The 20803-nt window shown below is 39.7% G+C and overlaps 2 protein-coding genes across 2 annotated transcripts in view; both read right to left on the bottom strand.

Moving 5' to 3' along the window:
* The window catches only part of LOC135081849 (protein unc-79 homolog), a 33272-nt gene extending 24594 nt beyond the window's left edge, over positions 1-8678 (bottom strand). Inside the window, exons 1-2 of the mRNA XM_063976630.1 lie at positions 8451-8678; positions 4643-4762 (exon numbers count right to left, since the gene is read on the bottom strand). Coding sequence (XP_063832700.1) covers positions 4643-4762; positions 8451-8505 — 175 coding nt within the window. The 5' untranslated portion in view covers positions 8506-8678. The remainder of the gene's footprint in view (positions 1-4642; positions 4763-8450) is intronic.
* A 3239-nt stretch (positions 8679-11917) lies between these two features.
* On the bottom strand, positions 11918-15156 carry LOC135081713 (transient receptor potential channel pyrexia). Its single transcript, XM_063976499.1, has one exon. It carries the CDS (start codon positions 15148-15150, stop codon positions 12220-12222), a length of 2931 nt encoding a protein of 976 aa, XP_063832569.1. The 5' UTR covers positions 15151-15156; the 3' UTR covers positions 11918-12219.
* Positions 15157-20803: the final 5647 nt, after the last annotated feature.

The following is a 20803-nucleotide window of genomic DNA, read 5'->3' as shown; positions in this document are numbered from 1 at the left end:
AAAAATGAAGTGAGATAGAAGTTGGTGGAAAATAATTTTCTCGAAAATTTTGCTAAGTACTGGTAGAATAGAAATCGGTCGAAAATTAGAGGGGTCACATTTGTCACCAGCCTTGAACAATGGAATTATTTTACTTAACTTCATTAAGCTAGGAAAGCAACCTTGATCAATACATGTATTAAAAATGAATGCAAGGTGAGGAGCTATGGTGTCAATAATTGTTCCAATTATACTGACGGAGATTCCCCAAAGGTCCTCAGTTTTTTTCATATTTAATTCTCTAAAGGTTTTAATTATTGTATTACAATCTATATGCCTGAACTGGAGCAGACACTGGCACTCGGTGACATTAGATTTTAAAAGAGACTGCAAGAACTGGTGATGAATTCAGTTCTTTAGTTGTTTCAGACGCAATATTGGAGAAGAATGTCTCAAATGTGGTTGCAACTTCTGTATCGGAATTTATAATTTCGTTTCCGATTTTCAGTGAAAAAGTGTTATCCTTCGATTTATTTTTACATGTTTGTTTATTTATTATGTTCCACGTAGCCTTAGCTTTATTATTAGAATTTAAAATCATGTTTCGAAGATGATTTGATTTAGCAGCCAAACAAACCTTTTTAAATATTTTTGAGTAATTTTTAACATATTCTATAACACTCAGATCTTGCGTATCGGCTTTAAGACTATATAATTCATACATTTTATTTCTACTCTTGTGAATGCCAGCCAGCCACTGTAAGCTCAATGTCATTAACAATATGGTGTAATTTAGCTTGTCTCAAGAGTCAAGCACCATTTTGTTGACAAACGTCAGTGATCGGCACTGCGCCGAAGCTGTAGGGCTGACTTCGGTAAAATGATGTGACGTGAGGTGCCAAACTGCAGAAAATGGCGGAGGAAATACATGATTTAGCATGAATTATCATGAATAATATTAACTACTTATTTACCTCTCAATGTATTCAGGCAACTTAAAAAAGTATATTCTGTTTTTATTATTATTTAAGCAGTTAAATACTGCACAGTATTTAGTACACCATTTTCTTTATTTTTTTCCATCATGCACAAGAATACGCGTGCGTGTGTCAATGTTCGTTCGTATGTGAGGCCTTGTCGAATAGTATCCTATAGGTGGGCCATCGTGCGTGTTTTGTTTTCGATGTAAACTCGCGGAGATGAACAGGCCTGGTTGGGGGTATAGTGTCCTTCTGTCAGCATCGCAGTTCGCGAGAGCGGGCGACATCTTTGAGTACGTCTGAGAAGGCAGAGGGACTTTCGTTCGTTCGTTTCAGCCGAAAGACGTCCACTGCTGGACAAAGGCCTCCCCCAAGGGACTTGATAAACTGATGTAGTTTATAGTCAAGGTTGGGGTACAGTATCATCTTGTCGGCATCGTTGTCCGCATCGCGCAGCATCTCCAGGGGAGAGCGGGGGACATCTTTGAGGACGCCTGGGAAGGCAGGTGATATGTTTAGTGATAATGTGATGATGGAGTTTAAATTAGAGGTTGGGGTACAGCGTCATCCGGTCGGGATCGTTGTCCGCATCGCGCAGTATCTCCAGAGGAGAGCGGGGGACATCTTTGAGGACGCCTGGGAAGGCAGATCGTGAGTTTAGTCTAAGGTTAGACCAGACCAACGCGTGCAGCCGGCGTGCACGATGACGATGGCGATGGCGACCAGACAGCGTGTATGAATTTGTAGCGATGAGTTCACATCAACGCGTCCTGTCATTGGTCGCGGCGATCTATGCAGCGTCTGCACGCAGCGATCAGCGATCATCGCGAATTTGTCACTGTGACGTTTCTGTTTTTTAAAATCGATGTAATAAATAGTAAGTAGGATCTGTTAAAAAGTTTTTACACAATTAAAAATGAATTATTCATAACATACCACTAATCTGACCTACTTGAATAATAAAAAAGGTTTTAGAATAAAGTATCAATATCAGAATTTATTTTTATGTAATAAACACTTTTTTCTAGTTTTCTCGAGAACCTGCTTCTCCAACTTCATAAATAAAATTGAGATAACGATTATCATCTGCAGAACAAAATAATTGAGAATGTACATGTCTGCAGCTTTCTCAAAGGCCCTAGAGCAATTCTAAGTATGCCATAAATAAAAACCTAATTAAAGTCATCAAACGTCTCAGTCATTAATTTAGTGCCACTAGAAACACCTAGTTGATCAAAACTGATGTCTTTTTGTATTTTTGGGTTATTATTGAAGACAAAAAAGATATTTAGACTATTATGTACTCTGTGGTTTGGGTGCATAATGTTATATCCTTTGCCTTAAAAAAAGTAAATGTCAAGATGACTGTTGCACCAAAAATGAAAATGAAAATTGATTTTGATAGATGTTGTGTTGAGTTCTGTGTAGTTTTGTGCGATTTAACGATAAGAACGACAATGGTAAAAGGTAATGGGGGCAAATTTTTTCCCTCAAGGAAAAAGATGAATTGGATATAATCTCACTTGCCCACAAGGATACTGTACGAGCACGTCAGCATCGACCGCGACCTACAACATGCTAGCCGACTGGCCCATGAACCCTGAACGAACGTGCACCGTAGGCACTCTACACCGACGGCACATTGGACTGGACACATTGAATTGTGTACATTATGTAAATCTTGTATATAGCAATAGCATAACAGTAATAAACCAGATATCAACCGTCCGCCATGGACCTATAAAAAAAGTCGGACGGATTCTCATCAACAAAATACTGTGACATTAGGATACACCAGCTTGCCCGTACGTACAGGCCGGCACGCACACATTCACACCCTGATACACCACTTCGAGTGCAAACTTCACACAGTTGACACATTTAAGCAGCGAAAAAACAACACGAATACGACATGTCTTGTGTGATGAAATTGTGTAAAAACCGTTCTGTTCGAACAAACAAAAATTAAGGAATCACATTTCACAGGCAAAATAATAATCCAATCACTTATTTCCCGACATTAAAATATTGAAATTAATTGAAATCAAACGTCATTCACTCGAAAAAATAATACGTCAAAGACCAGTGTTCTCAGTTATTTACGTGGGAAAATTACCCGAAATATGGGAAATTAATAATAATTTTAGGACTTTTTAGTTATTTATTACGCATACTATGGAAATAAAATAATTTATCATAATAATTGTGTTTTAATGGGATATATTTTCATAGGCAAATTTGATCCTTCCCAAAAATGTGGAACTGCGAAATTCAAATTTTCTTACATTGATTGCAAGTCAGTGTCAGGTTGTATGTTAAAAAAAATCTAGCAGAGATAATAATAATATATTGATGATGCATAAGAGATAATGATTATAATGTACACAAGATTCGTAATTTGTAACTGCGTGAATCATTTTTGATCAACATTATATACATACCCTGACACACTGACTTGAAAACAATGTAAGAAAATTTGAACATTGAAAATTTCGCGCCTACCTCAACGCATTCACCTTTCATCCTTTTAAAATGGCACGGAATAATTCTGTCTACATTTCCAAGTAACATCTGCCGATCTATGTTTTTCTTAAAATAAATGGGTAAAATGTTTTGGCTAACATTGGGCATCCCTAAATTCACTCACACAATAGACAAACGCCAAAATTTTGCGTCACAGTTTTGTTGTAGCGCGAGTTCCGTCCGCCTTTTTTTATAGGTCCATGCCGTCCGCCTTGTGTTTCATTTCCCCCACTGAGGCCAAGAAAGCCTTAGTGCAGTCCTCCTTCCTATCAAACCTTTCTTTAAATCTAATTAAAAGGTATTTTTAGGGCTCTAGGGACTACAAACGAAGCCAGAAATATAGCTTGGTTATGAGTAACCAATACCTACTACCTATACCGCATGTAATCCTGTCTCATTCTATAATATATGGCCGCCTGAATAAACTTGAGTGAAAACGTGTTTCCACTGTCTCAATTGCATCAAAAGCTCCAAACAAATCATTTAATTCAGTTTTCATTTTGCCGAATAGGCGTGATTGACAATATGCGTGACAGTGACAACCTGCACGCGCAGTGATCGCCATCGCGGTCGCGGCAGTGTGAAACAACTTTTGCACGCGCAGTGGTCGCCATCGCCATCGCCATCGCTGCACGCGTTGGTTTGTCCGAACCTTAATCATCATTTCAGCCACAGAACGTCTACTGCTGAACAAAGGCCTCCCCCAATTATTTCCATACTAGCTTTTACCCGCGGCTTCACCCGCGTGAAATTTAGTTTGTCACAGATCGTCATAAATTATAGCCTAAGTATATGTTATTCTGATTCCCGATCGGCCGTCAGTTCTGCGTACCATGTGCCCTGCCCAACATTGCCACTTTAGGTTGCTAAACCGTCGGGATATGTCAGCAACCTTAGTTCGTTTACGGATCTCCTTATTTCTGATTCGAACAGAATCGATAGGGAGAACGCCGCGCTTTGAAAAAGGGTAGACTGCATTGTGCAGTGGACTTACTGAGCACGGTTTGTGCGCAATCTGAAGCATTTTTTTAACTGAAAACCCAACAAAGACTGAATTGAGCAGTGGACTTACTGAGCAGCGTCTCGTAACTTTCTGTATTCCTCTCACTCAAATCCTATGAAGGGTAAAAAGGACCAACTAGACTAAATTAAGCACTTACTGAGCAGCGTCTGTGAGAAGTACTTGACGGTGTTCGCGATGTCAATACCCGACGGCAGCGGCTGGATGTTGTGCATCAGCCGCAGCTGGCAGTCATACAGGCTGCGGATCTTCGCCGTGACTGCAGACCAACCACACTTTATAGGGGAGCTCGTAGGCGATTCTAGTGCGTGTTCACACCGTAAGAGCGTACATGTAGCTACTAGAACTCGATTAAGAGCAGGTATCCACTTTGAGAGCTTAATTTGGAGACTTTACTGTCTATTTTACTTAAGGAAGAGGCTGAACTGGTAATTTAGATTCGTCTTGGTGTCAACACACACTATGTTTTCTGAATAACGGTGAATATGACATAGAAGTAACAAACAACATAAAATTAGGTATACTTAGTTCTAACAGAACATACATTATTATAACTAACTCAGTCTTGCCCTTCAAGACGTTGTTATAAAATGATTAAGCTAGAATTTGCTATGTCGAAGTTGTGTAGCAGTAATGAAATCCATCCAAAAATAACTGTTCAAAATCAGTTCCAAAAAATCACCCTCTGTGTCTTCATATTCTTTGAGTGTTGTTTACTCGTTTCTTTCTTTTAGAGGTCTTCCAGCGCAAATTCAATATCATAAATGTAGACGAAAATTGACACTTGTTATGCTTATGAAGCTCTATTATATTCCCTTAACTTATAAGAAGGTATAATCCAAAGAAATTTGTGCAAGAAGACCTTATAGTTCTTTTACATTCTAGAGAAAAACAGTAGCCTAGTCACGCGATATTGAGCAACTTTTCTCAACGCATATAATGTCTTTAATAAAGACTTTAAATTACGATCGTGCCACACAACTCAACACAAAGACTCCAGCTTTAAACTAACTAAGAAGCAGTAGCAGGTAGAACGGATCAGCCTAACCTGAAAGAAAGGTGAGCCACACAGCAGAAACGAGCACAAACACTGGCGTGTCCTGCTGACGCTACACATCACAGAAGTACAGACAGCAGCACACTTGAAGTACCAGGTCACATAAACAAATACGGGCTTTTAAGGGCTTAATAGAAGCTGTAAGTAGGAACCCTGTAAGAGCAGCTACAGAATTCTTATTCATTTACGCAATACTACCGAAAGCAACAGGTTAACTGGGATAAGAAAAGCTTCTTTTGACCGAATATCGGATTCGTTCATGTCTCGCAATAAAATTGACACGACTGCAAATTGCGCGACTCTCCTAGACATTGTTCCCAGAGCTTCCAGATAGGGATTTTCAGTTGATGCTTCCAAGCGGTAGTTAGTTACATAAGTACATTATTATTGTGATGCTTTTAGTCACAAAAAAGCTTTTGATAAATAATCGCGACTTCGCAGTGCTTTGTAAGTACCTAATGTACCTACTTATTTATATTAAAAACAGTCATCATCATCGTCATCATGTCAGGCACAGGACGTCCACATCTGAACATAGGCCTCCCCCAATGATTTCCATGTTTGCTGTTTTGCAATATTATTTTTTACTAATTTATGTGACAAGGCACTAAAAGTAGCCGCTTATAGACAGAAGGGACAACATACCAACATTAATGGACCAACGTGCAGCCGGGACATCTGACAATAAACAAGGGACACCAAACAGCAATGGGACAGTTCCAAACGAGCAGTGAGGTTCTTCAAACAAAAAATACCTTTATTCCTTTGTGATACCGCAGTTCTTTCAACATTTTATAACTCAGACGCCGCTCTTAAGAATTACAGCAGCAAAATTATGTTTTACGTTACACTGATAAGATCTAAAACTGAATGCCCACTGAATACATTATAGGTACAGCTTCCAGACAGAATCCATAGATATGTACCCCCAGTATATGCGTCTAGACGGGGGTAGTTTCGCGCATGCTCTCTCCTCGCCCCAGACGAAATCAATATCAATCCACCCCAGCATCCAATACCTCAATATCTATTAATAGTACAATTTGTAGGTAGGTACAGTCAGCGTCAAATAATTAGTGACACCCAAGTAGCCAAAAAGTTCGCAACACGTCTTTGTTACAATGAGGGTTTTCGCGAATGAAAGATCCGCTAGATGGCGGGACGTGGATGTGGGGTCTGACTGCTGCGTGATTGGTGGATTTTGACATATCTGTCAATGTCATGTCAAAAATAACCAATCATGCAGCAATGAGGGCTATCGTTTTAGCGCTCACCAGTTAGCGCCACTGTAGAGTAAGGTCCTGTCACTTGCTAGTAGCGAAGACAGTGGCACCAACTGGTGAGCGCGAAAGTGGTAGGAGGACTATCACATTTGCACTCATCAAGATGGCGCCACTGTAGAGTAAGGTCCTGTCAATCGCCAGGGGTGCCAACTGTTAAGTATAAAAACGATAGCCCTCATTGGACCTCGCGTCTACATATTGCCATCTGGCGGATTTTTCATACGCGAAAACCATCATTGGAATAAGGTTTTTGGCCACCTTGGGTGTCAAGAACTATTTGATACTGACTGTACTAGGTATATCATATCACAAAGGAATAAATATGATTTTCGTTCAACCCACACTAAACCCAGGATCAAGACAACTACACAAGAGACCTAAGAAGGGAAAATGCAGTGTAGGGCCTAAATATAGGGTTGCCATCTACAGACATACTATGCTATAAAATATTATTTTTTAATCTAGGAATATGCAGGCAATAAATTATATTACTCTGAGATACCTACTTTACTAGACAATTTTAAAGAACATGATAAAATGTATATTTACAATGCTCATGAAGAAATTACACTTCAGTTAACTGAAAGAGACAGCATTTTGAAGGATTGAATCATACACTATTTTATGGTAGGTAGATAGGTAAAAAGCTATAGTAGGTATTCATTTAAATTCTAAATCCGAAACAACTCAAGGAGTTCTAGATATAAGAATTTCAAAGTTAACCCCATAGCAAAAGTTTAAAATGTTTTCCTTCTGTGATTTGGCAGTAATTTCATAAAATAATATTATGTCAATTTTTGTGAGTTAGACCACAAAAAATTATTTGTCAAAGAATTCACAATAGATTATTTTGACTCTACATACCATGTTATTTGGATACCATTCAAGTAATTCAAATGAAAACTCCATGTATAAAATTAATTTGCAACAAATCTCTATAAAAACCGAAGACCTAAACACAGATGGCAACCCTAACGGAACGAGAGTAAGCGGTCGTGCCACGGGTCCGACAATCCACACCGGGTGCAACAACTACACGACCGACCGACCGCGCTCACCTTTCTGGCTGAGTGGCTCCGACACATACTGCATGTTATCAGCCTGCGGGGGCAGCATTAGTACACACAAAAAGCTTTCTACGCAATGAGGGCCCCCTGTTCAGACGCCTCTGAAAAATAAACGCGTTAATGTGCATGCAAGCTTTTGGACCTGATCGGAATGAGTTTATCGCTGTACTAATATGGAAATAATTCAATTCTATGCTTGGGAATTTTTCATAAATGTGATTGGTTTTAAAAATTTATTTTATTTTGACATGTCAGATTTAAATAAATTTGGAAATTATTTAATTACTAAAATAAGTAGGCATAATTAACATTAAATTGTTCTAAATTAGGTAAATAATATTTTAAATGTAAGAGCTAGGTACTAAAGTTTAAACATTTTTAAATTAGCACTTAAAAAAAGAAATTAAAACTTTTCAAAGTGTCCTCAACAGACTTAAAAGCGCAGTATTATCGCGCAATAAATTGCTCCCGATAAACTAATTCAGATAGGTCCACAAATGAATTGAATGCTAAAGCGAGAGTAATAAAATGAATGCTTACAGGCAGCCGCCCGTGTGCCCATGTTTATGAGCTGAATCTTGAAGCTCCCCTGCATTTGCCCGGACTAGATTCGCAGCTAACATGAACGGCACTAATCGATACGCAATCCCAGCTTCCACACCACGAATGACCCGCGCCGAAAGAGATGAGACCTGAGTCTAGACTTTCCTATCTCTTCAGGCTATTGATCCGTCTGGATACCTTGTTTTTTTCGTTTTCAGTAAGCGCGCGCAGGTATGAGGCTGCAAAACTTTGAAATGTCAATAGTGATCTGTGATGTCAATTCAAGATGTCAAAGGAAAACGTCACATCCGCTAGTTTTCAGTCGAGGTTCGGCAAAGGAATCTAATTTTATGCAGCCTCTGTCATCTATAAAATTCATGATGAATGATTTAATTGTGATTGTTAAGAAAAAATAGGTATTTTTTATTGGTTTTATTAATTGTAACTTATTTTTTCGTTTTAAAAACATGAATAAAAGCCTATCATCAATATTTGCCAAACGTCAAATTGCACAAGCGGAAGTGACATTTGCTATCTTCTGAGTTTGGCGGGAAGCTAAAAAGTTTAGGCCATTTTGCGATTCGTATTATAACGTTTCTTTCGTTTTGATCGACGAATTAGTTTAATACTTATGGAATTAGTAACTATTAAAGTTAGATCTTGCCTCGGACATTACTTATTTGTATTTTTAATCATAAGGCTAAAAATCCCAAGGCATTATTCCCTGTGCCTAGTAGAGATGTCTTCTGACCTATCTAGGTATTCTAACTTCGTTCCATAAAGGGGTCATTGGCTTATTTGATTGGCTATGTCAAGATCACAGACCTAGTGGGGAATTGAACCCAAAACTATTGTAATTTTTATTGTATGCCTAATACACTCAGCGGCACGGAATTTGGCCCAAGCCTAAACAACCAGATATGAGGCCAAATAGGTGTTGTATGCCTAAGTTTCGTGTGACATGTTAACAGAATATTTGTTTTTGTTAATTTAAGAGGCTAGATTCATAAAAAAAATGTATCTGTTTAACTTTTGTGACTCTAGAAACGCATTTCGTTGTTGTAGCGCAAAGAGTACGGGTAAAGTTTAAATTCGATATTAAATGTTTTAAGGATTTGGCGTTTTGTTTCTTGTTTTTAAATTAATCTTAGGGTTATTCTCGTATCCATAATTTAACAATAATGCCCATTACTCCAGCTCAAGTTGCTCAAATAGTGTTTCTTAGAAGTCAAGGGCGTATGCAGCGGGAGATGGCAGAAACTTTAAATTTATCGCGTAAAAACTTAAAATATGCGTTAAAAAGGCATGGCCAGATCGCCCTTTATACAAGAAGACTAAGAAGTGGGGAATTAAAGTTTATGTCAGCGCGCGATGACCGGATATCGTACTTGCAATATCAAGAAATCGGGTTCTTAGTACGTTTGAGATACGCCAGCGTTTACAAACAGCAAGCCCAGTGAATGTCAGTGAGCACACAATAAGAAAAAGGATGAAGCAACGTAACCTGCATACTCGAAGACCAGCTCGAGGACCAGAACTTCTCCGATACCTTCGTGAAGTGTGACTTAGGTTTCATAGAGAACAAGCAAATTGGACGCAAGGCTAATGGAGTAAACTCTTTATGAAAACTGTCTGTTTGCGTAGTAACTCGTCTCAGCACCTTCTCCATACACTTCCACGGCCGTCTGGAGCTCTTAAGGTGACTCTGCAATCATCGATCCATACAACTTTACTCCATTAGTCTAACGTCCAATTTACATGTTCTCTAGAAAATGTAAGTCGCACTTCGCAAAGATGTCGGAGAAGTTCTGGTCCTCGGGCTGGTCCCCAAATATGCAGGTTACGTTGCTCCAACCTTCTTCTTATTGTGTGCTCACTGACATTGACTGGGCTTGCTGTTTGTAAACGCTGGCGTATCTCAAACGTACTGAGAACCCGATTTCTTGATATTGCAAGTACGATAATCCGGTCATCGCGCGCTGACATACACCTTAATTCCCCACTTCTTGGTCTTCTTGTGTAAAGGGCGATCTGGCCATGCCTTTTTAATGCATATTTTAAGTTTTTACGCGATAAATTTAAAGTTTCTGCCATCTCCCGCTGCGTACGCCCTCGACTTCTAAGTAACACTATTTGAGCAACTTGAGCTGGAGTAATGGGCATTATTGTTAAATTATGGATACGAGAATAACCCTAAGATTAATTTAAAAACAAGAAACAAAACGCCAAATCCTTAAAACATTTAATATCGAATTTAAACTTTACCCGTACTCTTTGCGCTACAACAACGAAATGCGTTTCTAGAGTCACAAAAGTTAAACAGACGCATTTTTTATGAATCTTGCCTCTTAAATTAACAAAAACAAATGTTCTGTTAACATGTCACACGAAACTTAGGTATAGAACACCTATTTGGCCTCATATCTGGTTGTTTAGGCTTGGGCCAAATTCCGTGCCGCTGAGTGTACTTGATTTCTCTTGAGTCATAGCCTAGAAGTCTTCTTCCCCATTTTTTTAGAGCTTTAAGATAGGTTTTTTGTTCCGTTATTGCAAAATTTACTTACCATCTTACTTGCTTGCTGTGTTAGTCAGAGGTCTTCTGTACGTACCTTATGAGATTGTAGATTTATAAAGTATGAATTGTATGATTGTTCTCAATAAATTCGCTGTCGGCTGTCAGAGCAGCCCTCCTCGCGTCACGCCTTACTCTTTATTTATTTAAATTGCTGCCTAATACAGTTTTATAAAGAAGGCTCGCCTCTTGAGGAATCCACAAACATTCTTTAAAGTTGTCGTCAATTTTCAAGTTATTAATTTTAGAGATAAACACATCGGAGTTGCAATAATAGAGCCGAATGTATTACCTACTATGAAATAATGAATTTACTTAATTTGGTTGGGATACTCTCTTAAGATTACCTAATACCTGTCTGATTTTAAAAATTATATCATCAACAGAAAACTAGTACAGTAGGCCTAAGATGCGCGCCGTGATAACTTTTATCGACGTCAGAATGTATGGGCAAAATCGATAAAATGGCGTGATAACCGCTTATCGCGGCGCGCATCTTAGGCCTACAGGTAGCGTTACGTAGGTAAGAATTATTAGATCATCTGAATCAGGGGGTCTGTGGGCTGAGTGTGAGTTTACATAATGTTTACAAAACGTTTAAAAATGTATGAAAATTTTAGTGTTTGAACGTTTCCCGCTAGGGGCGCTGTACAATCCGTCATACATTAAATGTCATTTTTTGACGCGCTCACTAGTGAGCGCGTTTGATAAAAACTCACACTCAGCCCTCTGAGGGCACAGGGTTAATACATAGTTATAAAATCAAGTAGAATCTTTCTATCTAACACCTACCTACAAGGCAATTTTAATTTTGAATGATACCGAAACTACTGCATTTGTGTATGTCCGTTATGACCGCAGCGTCAGCGCACTGCGCAAAAAAACATTCTACTCTGTTGCAAAAGTATTTACTGTCATGTTTATTAATATCACAAGTAATAACAATACAAAGTGTATTCTACAATCACAGTATCCAGTACGTCCTGCGCGCCTAAAATGTCTAAAAATACGTCACACTTACAAACTACTGTCTTATAACTACAGCAAAAAATATCACCGCTCAGAATTTAAGTCCGCTACAACCACAATAGGTCCTAAACGAGTATAAATGTACGACAATGCACGCTCACTATAGTTTATTGACTTGTGTACGGTTGGCATTGAAACTAAATGACTGGACCAGCCATTATATCATCAACGGCTGTCCATCGAGCCGGCCAGCGCTTGCTGGATGACTAGCTGCTGGGCACTTATAAGCTTCTTTAACTCCTTCACTTCCTGAGTCAGTTGGCGCACGTTCTCCGAAGTCTCGTCTAGCCTTGCCTGGACACTCCCCAAGCCAGAAGAGTAACCGTACTCTCGGTACCCAGAATCGTTATTGTTCTCATATTTCTTGAAGCACGAGTACGCACCAGTAGTCGACCCACTTGATGAAATGGTATGCCCATACTGCTTCCTCATTTTTGCTATATCGTAAGCAGCCATCATTATGTCTCTCGGTAGCCTTTTCTCTGATGGATTAAGGGGCTTCACGCTCAAAACCACTCGATACGCTTGCGGCGAAACCAAAGCCGATGAGTGGAGAATTTTCAACAAACATTTCGGGAGATAACCGTTGAATAAGGCCAGCTCCATATACGATATCAGTTTAGTTTGTCGCACTAGTTTGGACAGCCCTGCCGTTTTTCGTAAGCCCTGTATATCATGGACCGCTATACCCACAAGTAGGTTCATCAGTACAACTGTGACAAACATCAGGAACAATACATAAGTGATTTGTGCCGAAAATTCCAATAGGACAGGTGGATCGTTCCCGTCTGGCTCGTTCAATAGTAAATCTAAATTTAGCTCCCCTATCATCATAGTTAATACAGTTATGAAGCCCATGAATGGATTTGCAAAGGATGACGAGTCGGGAAATATTACACAGAAACTTATTGTGAAGCCAATAAGGATGCAGGAATATGCCATGAGTAGTTTGGCGAACTCTTTCTGGACTTTCTGGTACATAGCCACGTAGGTGCCGAAGACAGGGAGCTGGCCGATCATCATCATAAGGTTGGTCCATCCAGCGAGCACTGCGAATGCTCCAACGTGATTTTGCCACGTATACGTGATGTTTGTGTAAATGTAGGAAATTAGGAAAACGCTCACAATCACGAACCATTCGATAATGTTTTCAGATTGCATAAGATATTGCTTCACTGTAGAATAACCGGCTATACCATAAACTTTCCTGAATATTTCAAATATTGTTATCCCTGCGAGCACCCACCACTGCATTTCGATTACGAATGGATTTTTCCGTAACAAATCTCCGAGTATAGACTGTTTCTGACAGAGCTCTTGCTCTTGAATTGTTTCTTCCATATCTTTGCTTCCGTTATAGCAATTATGTGCAAGGGCCGTTAAAACATACAATGTAAGACATAATACAAATATAAAACTCAGGAAAAGGCGTGCAACATAATATTTACGGATTTTCTCCCACTTTATGTAGAGAAAAGCGGAGCAAAGTGGATGTAATAGGACTTCCTTTTGACCTTCGTCCACAAAAGTGTTTAGGTAACTTATTTCACGCGGATAACAATGTTGAAGTATACTGCGAAAATCGAGTTCGAGTTCAACTTCGCGGTTGCTCGTTTGCGAGTGATGCAGCGTGATCGCACAGTCCAATTTTCTTGTTATCATTGCAAGCGACGCAGGCGTTTTGCGAGCAATTACGTTAAGAGCCGAATTTCCTTTTTTAGACCTTGTCGTTACGTCAGCGCCGTGATAGATTAATGTCTCTACACACGCAGACAGCCCGTCAAGTGCAGCCAAGTGCAGTGGGGTAAAGCCGTATTCGTCTTTCTGGTTCACGTTTGCGCCCCAACTGATCAGTGTCTCTATTATATCGCACGCTGAATCGGATTTACCTATAGCGGCATGCAGGGGCGTGCGCATATCAAAGTCCATAGCGTTAGGCTCCGCGTTCCCTTTCCTGAGCAAGGACTCGACGCATTCCAAACTTGCCGCGCGGGCCGCAAGGTGCAATGCGGTAAATCCCCGATGGTTCTTCAAAGTTGCATCAGCACCTTTCGATAAAAGCAGATCCACACAGTCCACAAATCCTCCATCAGCGGCCAAGTGCAGCGCGGTAGATTCTCTGTCCCCGACTCTCGTTCTCACGTTCGCATCGGCGCCTGGTGTCTCCAGCAGGATCGTGAGACACTGTGTCATTCCCAAATCAGCGGCGAGATGGATAGCGTTGGTACCACCAGGTTCAATCTGATTGACGTCCACTCCATGCGATATGAACAGTTTCATACACTCCACTGAGTTGGCTCGAACGGCGCAATGGAGCAGCCCACCTTCACAATTCACGTATTTCACTGCGGCATGTACCGAGGCACCGTGACTGATTAGCAAATTAGCCACTTGCACTGAATTCCCGAAAGCGGCACAATGAAGTGGAGCGAAGCACCTCGGCATGTAATTTGGGTCGCTTCCACAAGAGAGCAAATAGCTCGCACATTCCGTGGATCCGCTGAACGCCGCAACGTGTAGCGGCGACAGCCCCAGCGCGTCATAGTAGAGCGGGTCGGCGCCGGCGTCGACCAGATGCGGCAGCAAATTGGCAAGTTTGAGAAACGCTGCCCAGAACAGGCACACATTTTTCTCGGCTTCCGAAGCGGTGGCGAAGGTGCTGGCGGCTGTTTCGATGGTGATCACTCCGGTTTCGAGTTCGTCGAGCAGTCGAAGGCGTCCGCCGACAGCTCGCATCTGTTCGTGGGCGCTCTGCCGGAGCGAGTCGGCGCATATGTGCGCAGTTAGGTCGAGGGGTGGCTCCTCGAAGCTGTCGTACATGTTGGGGGCGCTCTCGGCTGGCGGGGAGGACCCGGCGAGGACGTACTCGAGGTGTCCCATGGAGGGGTAGGCCCTTTCGAGCGATTCCTCATCGAGGGGCGGGTTGGCTTGGTGCTGCGTGCGGGGCGGTGAGCTGAGGACCCGGGACACGCGAGGGCGGCGATCCATGTCGGTTCGGGGGAGGGTCCGGGGTCGGATGTCATCGAGCTCCTCGGGGTTGGGATAGCGGCGGGCGCGGAACCACCGCGCGGTGAGCAGACGGCGCGTCGTGGGCATCCGGGCGGGCGGCTGGACGCTGACTGGCGGCCGCGCTGACCGGCGACCGGCGGGACGCCGGAATCACTCACGCGCACCTTACGCCTAAAGCTCTATCTACACTTGACTTCGTTTCTTAATTCTAAAACATTTTCTACGCTAAAATTTTTCCACGAGTAACTTTTTGCTGATGTTTTTTAATTGTCATTGAAACTGTGAGAGTGCTTGTTTTAACAATGGAAGTTGTATACGGTTGTATAGCGCGTATTTACTAACACATTCGCGGTGATATCATTGTTATTATGGACTTGGTATCTCACGAGATCTCAGACGAGACCGTAGTTAATGAGATTTTCAAGAACGTTAACTGGTACACGAGTAATTTACTTGGGAAATACCTAGTAAATAATTAACAAACAAAGGATACCTACATGAAAATATTCACTGGGGAAAACCTACAGTTCAGCACACGCCCTATGACATTTCGTATGATGACACTGGCTCTTAGACACGTTTCAAGATAGGTCTTATCACTTTGTCCAACATACCTACCATACCTTACCTAGTGCAACAATAACATCTTCTATACTAATATTATAAAGCTGAAGAGTTTGTTTGTTTGGAGGAACTGCTGGTCCGATTTGAAAAATTCTTTCAGTGTTAGAAAGCTCATTTATCGAGGAAAGCTATAGGCTATATACCATCACAATACGAGTAATAGGAGCAGAGCAACAATGAAAAATGATGAAAAAACGGGTTTTCATGCGTACGAAGTCGCGGGCGCAGCTAGTACAGAATATGACGACATTCTAATAAATGTTATCTTTATAGTTTACATAAAAATACCTAACTTACTTAGTTACATATTTGAGTTGCATCTACATTCAAATATAGGTAGAACTGATATTCTTTGATTAATAAAATTTAAGGAATGCTTATCTCTATAAAAGAAATTGTGGCTTCCAACAGTTCTAACTTACACAAATTGTAATGCAATATAATTTCGGAAATGAATAACTTGCTTACTAGGCAGGTATCTGAGTAATTTTTCGCAGCTACTTAAGAATCATAGACTAGGTCAGGTCAGGTTTAATTGAATGTAAATCGAGCTATCTACAATCTAACCAACGTTAATTAAGGACCTAACTAGGCATCAAGAGTGGGCGGTGCATGCGTATGCATAGCCTATACCAGGGTTTCCCAATTTTTTCTTGCCAAGGAACCCTAATTGATTATACTTTTCCTAGCGGAACCCCCGTACTACTCCGCCCGCACGCCCTGCCCATCCCTTGTGCGTAAACAAGTCGGAGCGAGCGAACAACGTCGGTCACGAAACGTGGGATAATATTTTTACGGAACCCTTGCGGCCTTTCCACGGAACCCCAGGGTTCCGACAACCACCATTCGGGAACCGCTGGCCTATACTATAGGCTTGGCAAAAGGACCCTAAGAGTGGGTGCAAAGACGCATGTTAATGCTTGTCACACTGTGTTTTGCTAGTCAATCATTGAAATGTCCAACTGCCTATCATGAAATGAACTGAATGACCGTGAAGGTCATAATGTGTTTGTTATCACACGGAAGTGATCATTATATGAGTTTGTCTTCAATCTTCACATAAGTAAGTAAAAGGACAAAATATTAATCGGTTCTTTTCGCTTGCCTCACCGATGCGAATTTCTGAAACTGTCTTACAATATTTTTTATTAAGTTTTTTTCCAAATAACATCGCATGATCATAATAGATGTTATTTATGATCACAATTCACAGAGATGAATCATACCGTATGATATACTATTATTATTTGTCTCATTAGATATTTCTGCCTAGGTGTTTTTGTAAATTATAAAATAGCACTTTATTAATAAGGACGCTTTTTTGTGACCCATACAAAAAGGCAACCAACATGAAATTAACCAGGAAACCACTACCTATTTACTACTCAAGGTAGGTACTACTTTTAAATAATTTTCGGGCACAGGCGGTCACCAAACTTGCAACCTAATCTAACGCGATCCACTCAGCCATCGATATAAACAGCTTGTTGTTTTCAAACAGTGACTCATGTGTGTGACAAAGTAACACTCGTGACAACTTTAATTTCCAAACCGCATCACGGAGGGAACTAAAACTGTCACGTTTTAAACTTCTAGGCGATGCATGAGTCATCTAAATGCCTCAATTTGCAATTTCTAATCATGCCATCGAAATTTCTAGTAATACAAACTCTAAGTAGATAATCACGGGCACACAATGCTTAGTTCCAATAACGGAAGCACGGCCGAGTGGATTAGAATGCGCCGGAGTCGCTCTAATTGGGCGCTGGACGAATTGATTCCGCGGTCGCGTCCATGTGGGCCATTCTTATTCTTACGCATTTTTGTGTGAGATGTAAGAATAGCATATGTTTTTAAAGAAAATCAGTGCACTGTATATTAATTTACTTAGTAAAATACCTCTATTAACTAGGCCCAATATCATTTTTATCATAAAACTATTAGAAGAATATTAAAAAAAAGTTACAAGTCCAAAATGTCACGGACCGTGTAGTGTGAGATTCCCGGATTTGGACATACAATATTTTTTTCTGAAGAGATGTTATGTTATTTTGATAAATATTACAGTAATTATGCAAGATTAATACATGTTATATAAGACTGTTAAAAATTTATATCAATAATAATTACCATTTTTGATTTTGAACACCAAACATTGTGTGAGCAGTTTTTGTGTCACAACCACGTGCGCCACTTTAAATATGCGTAACTCGGTAAAAAAACTATCTTTGATATTGACATCCCTTGCTAAGTTTTTTTAGAACAGTAACATTGTCATCTTATTAGATTTGCAAATGGCTGAACGTAGTGAGTGAGCCGCAAAAAAATATTTCCTATTTATTTGAAAAAAGGGACAACCATAACACGTCCATCCCGTGTACGATTTTTAAAGGTAGGTATCAATGTCACGCTATTGTATAAAACATAATTATGTACCTCATGCAGTATAGTTTCAGATAATTGCACAAGATCTGCTAATTCACAGATAGTTTTTTGGATATATCGGACACGTTCCATATTGTCACGGCCATGGTATTAAAAATGTGTCACTACCGCAAACTATTTAAGTACATGGTCGTGACATTACAACGCGTGGTTGTGACATTCTATTTTTATTATTTTAATAGTTTTTGTTGTTCTGCTAAATTATTTTGTGCATTGTGCAATTTTTAGGAGTAGCCTTTTAGTAAGTGTACTTATTTTTCGCTAGTATGATTTTCTAGATGCCACGAAGGAAAAATTATTGCACTTTCTCATTTCTGCAGTAATATCAAATTTTACTGAGACAGCTCCCGGTAAAGGCCCTGCAGAGGTGATCGGAGTTGTTTTAAAAGGAATTGCTATTAACCATATTTTTAGTGGTACGGTGACTATGAAACATGTTTAAGTTGTCAAAACCAACTGTTATGTGAATCCTACAGAAATCTCATTTGATACTCAATTAGGTACCTACTGTGTTTAAGATTTACTAATTTGTTAAGCATATTATCATATCGAAACCATGTAGGTAGCATATCGGAAGCATGATCAGATAGTGCCAATAATAAAAAGTCTATTTTTTTATTATCTAGTAGATATATTAACTACCTGACGGTATTTTTGATCTCAATTTTAATTAAATTTTTGGATGTTCAGAAAAATGTACATATTACCAAATAACACCTTTGTTGATGAAACGAATTTAGTGTATTTTATTGTTAATCAATTTAAACTATTATGATATAAATTTAACAACATAAATATTATTATTTACAGTAAAAATGTAAAACTGTCACATCCGTGTCATGCAGTGTCACAGCCGTGTTTACGTAGGCTATTTTGTTTCCTTTCCGAGGGCTTTAAGGTTGTCCATATACATCAAAAGTATGCTTTTGGTTTATACTTTCGATACACATCGCAAAAAGTTAAAAAAAAAAATCTTTAATTTTTTTAAAAAATTTGGCACAAATTTAAGAATGGCCCATGTGACAAGGGCATGGGAGTATTGACGGTAGGGTGACCATGTAGAAACACTATAGGTATTGAACCTCATTAAAATTGTATTTATTAAACGCCTTTACGGATTAAGAATTACGTAGCAAGCTGAAGTGGCATTGCAGCTGTCCGATGGGATAGCAAGGTTTTGGAGGCTCTGGAGTGAAATCCTCATACCACAAGGTGCAACATGGGTGAACCCATAAGGAAGAACTAACATCATATAATGATCACGAACGCCTCTGTAACTGAAGTGCTTTCAAGAAAGGTTGGTGTCTGGATCCAGACACCTATCTGGATGGGATACACAAATTGGAGATTGTGATATGAGCAAAGGATACGTTAGTCCGATTGAGCCATCTGAAACCAGGGGCGTATAGGCCCTTGGTCCCTACCAAGATATTATTACGATTTAATAAAAACATACCGAATCACATGTCATAAGAATTCAATTATAAGACAAACCAGGACCTACATAGGACTAGCTAGTTATGTTTCAAAAGGATACTTAATGTAATTTTCTCTCTCGTTGTGGTTTTTCTTGTTCGTTCTCCAGGGATTTCAGAATACTTTATTCCTTAGATTTGTTGGTCACCCTAGAATTAAACAATATCGATCAAAGTTCACCTATAAAATCCACAAATAGGTCATTTCAATGGATGATCCAAAAATGAATTATCCATTCTGTAATATGTAAACTTCTGTATCTTACTTATTTACATAATAAGTAACCTTTGTAACATCCAACGTAAATTGAATATCTGGCATGTAAGTATTAATTTTTATAATGTTAATCATTGACGAATTATAAAACAAAGATCCACACTTATTCGCTCACCATACTAACGCCTACGCCAAAGAGTAAAATAATTATACCAATACGCCCACTCACTAATGACAAAATCTATGGTTTAAGATTTGGAAGTAACCCGTCTCAAAATAAAACGTGTACCTACCCGCTATCAACAAACTTTGTCACCGTGACTCGTAACGTCTTTGTTTTTCTCTTTGTGAGGGTCGTAAAAGAAACAGTGGGTCTAGACAAAGTGCAAATTATAATCGCAAACCAGTCGAAAAGTGGTCGAAAAGCCCCTTTTTTGTATGGAGTTTTGACGGATTCGATTTTCGATTCTATCAAAAAGTGCGTTTTGTCTAGGGGGGCAGATATACCTACCTACTATCACGGAGACAAAGTCACTCGTGCGCGTATAGCCTTAATGATTAGTGCAACAAAACGTTGGTATCCACGTGACGATCAAAGCCATCTAATGAGGCATCAGGATACCAAGGAACCGGACGCGGCCATTGACGCTTCGTAAGGATATCTTCAGTTAGCGGATTACCTGCATCGCAGAAATAGAGGGCATTATGCTATTGCATTACTGGAATTCGTGTGGGTAGTTGCACAAACATGTTGCTGATAAACTGGACTTACCAAAGACTGGTAGAAGGATTTTTCAGAAAAATTACAACTGCACAGAATGTCGTAATGTGTAATTACCAATAAACAAAACAAATAAAAAATTACGATGCAAATAACGCGATTTCACATCATTTGCTGTAAATTGGGTAGGTAACTAATTAACAGAACAAATGAATGACACACTACCCACATACTTTTTAAGATCTGTCAAAACGCGAT

The sequence above is a fragment of the Ostrinia nubilalis genome, chromosome 20 (assembly GCF_963855985.1).
Source record: "Ostrinia nubilalis chromosome 20, ilOstNubi1.1, whole genome shotgun sequence".
In the NCBI taxonomy this organism is placed as follows: domain Eukaryota; kingdom Metazoa; phylum Arthropoda; class Insecta; order Lepidoptera; family Crambidae; genus Ostrinia; species Ostrinia nubilalis.
The sequence above is the reverse complement of the archived record's forward strand: the minus strand, read 5'-3'. Positions and strand labels throughout refer to the sequence as shown.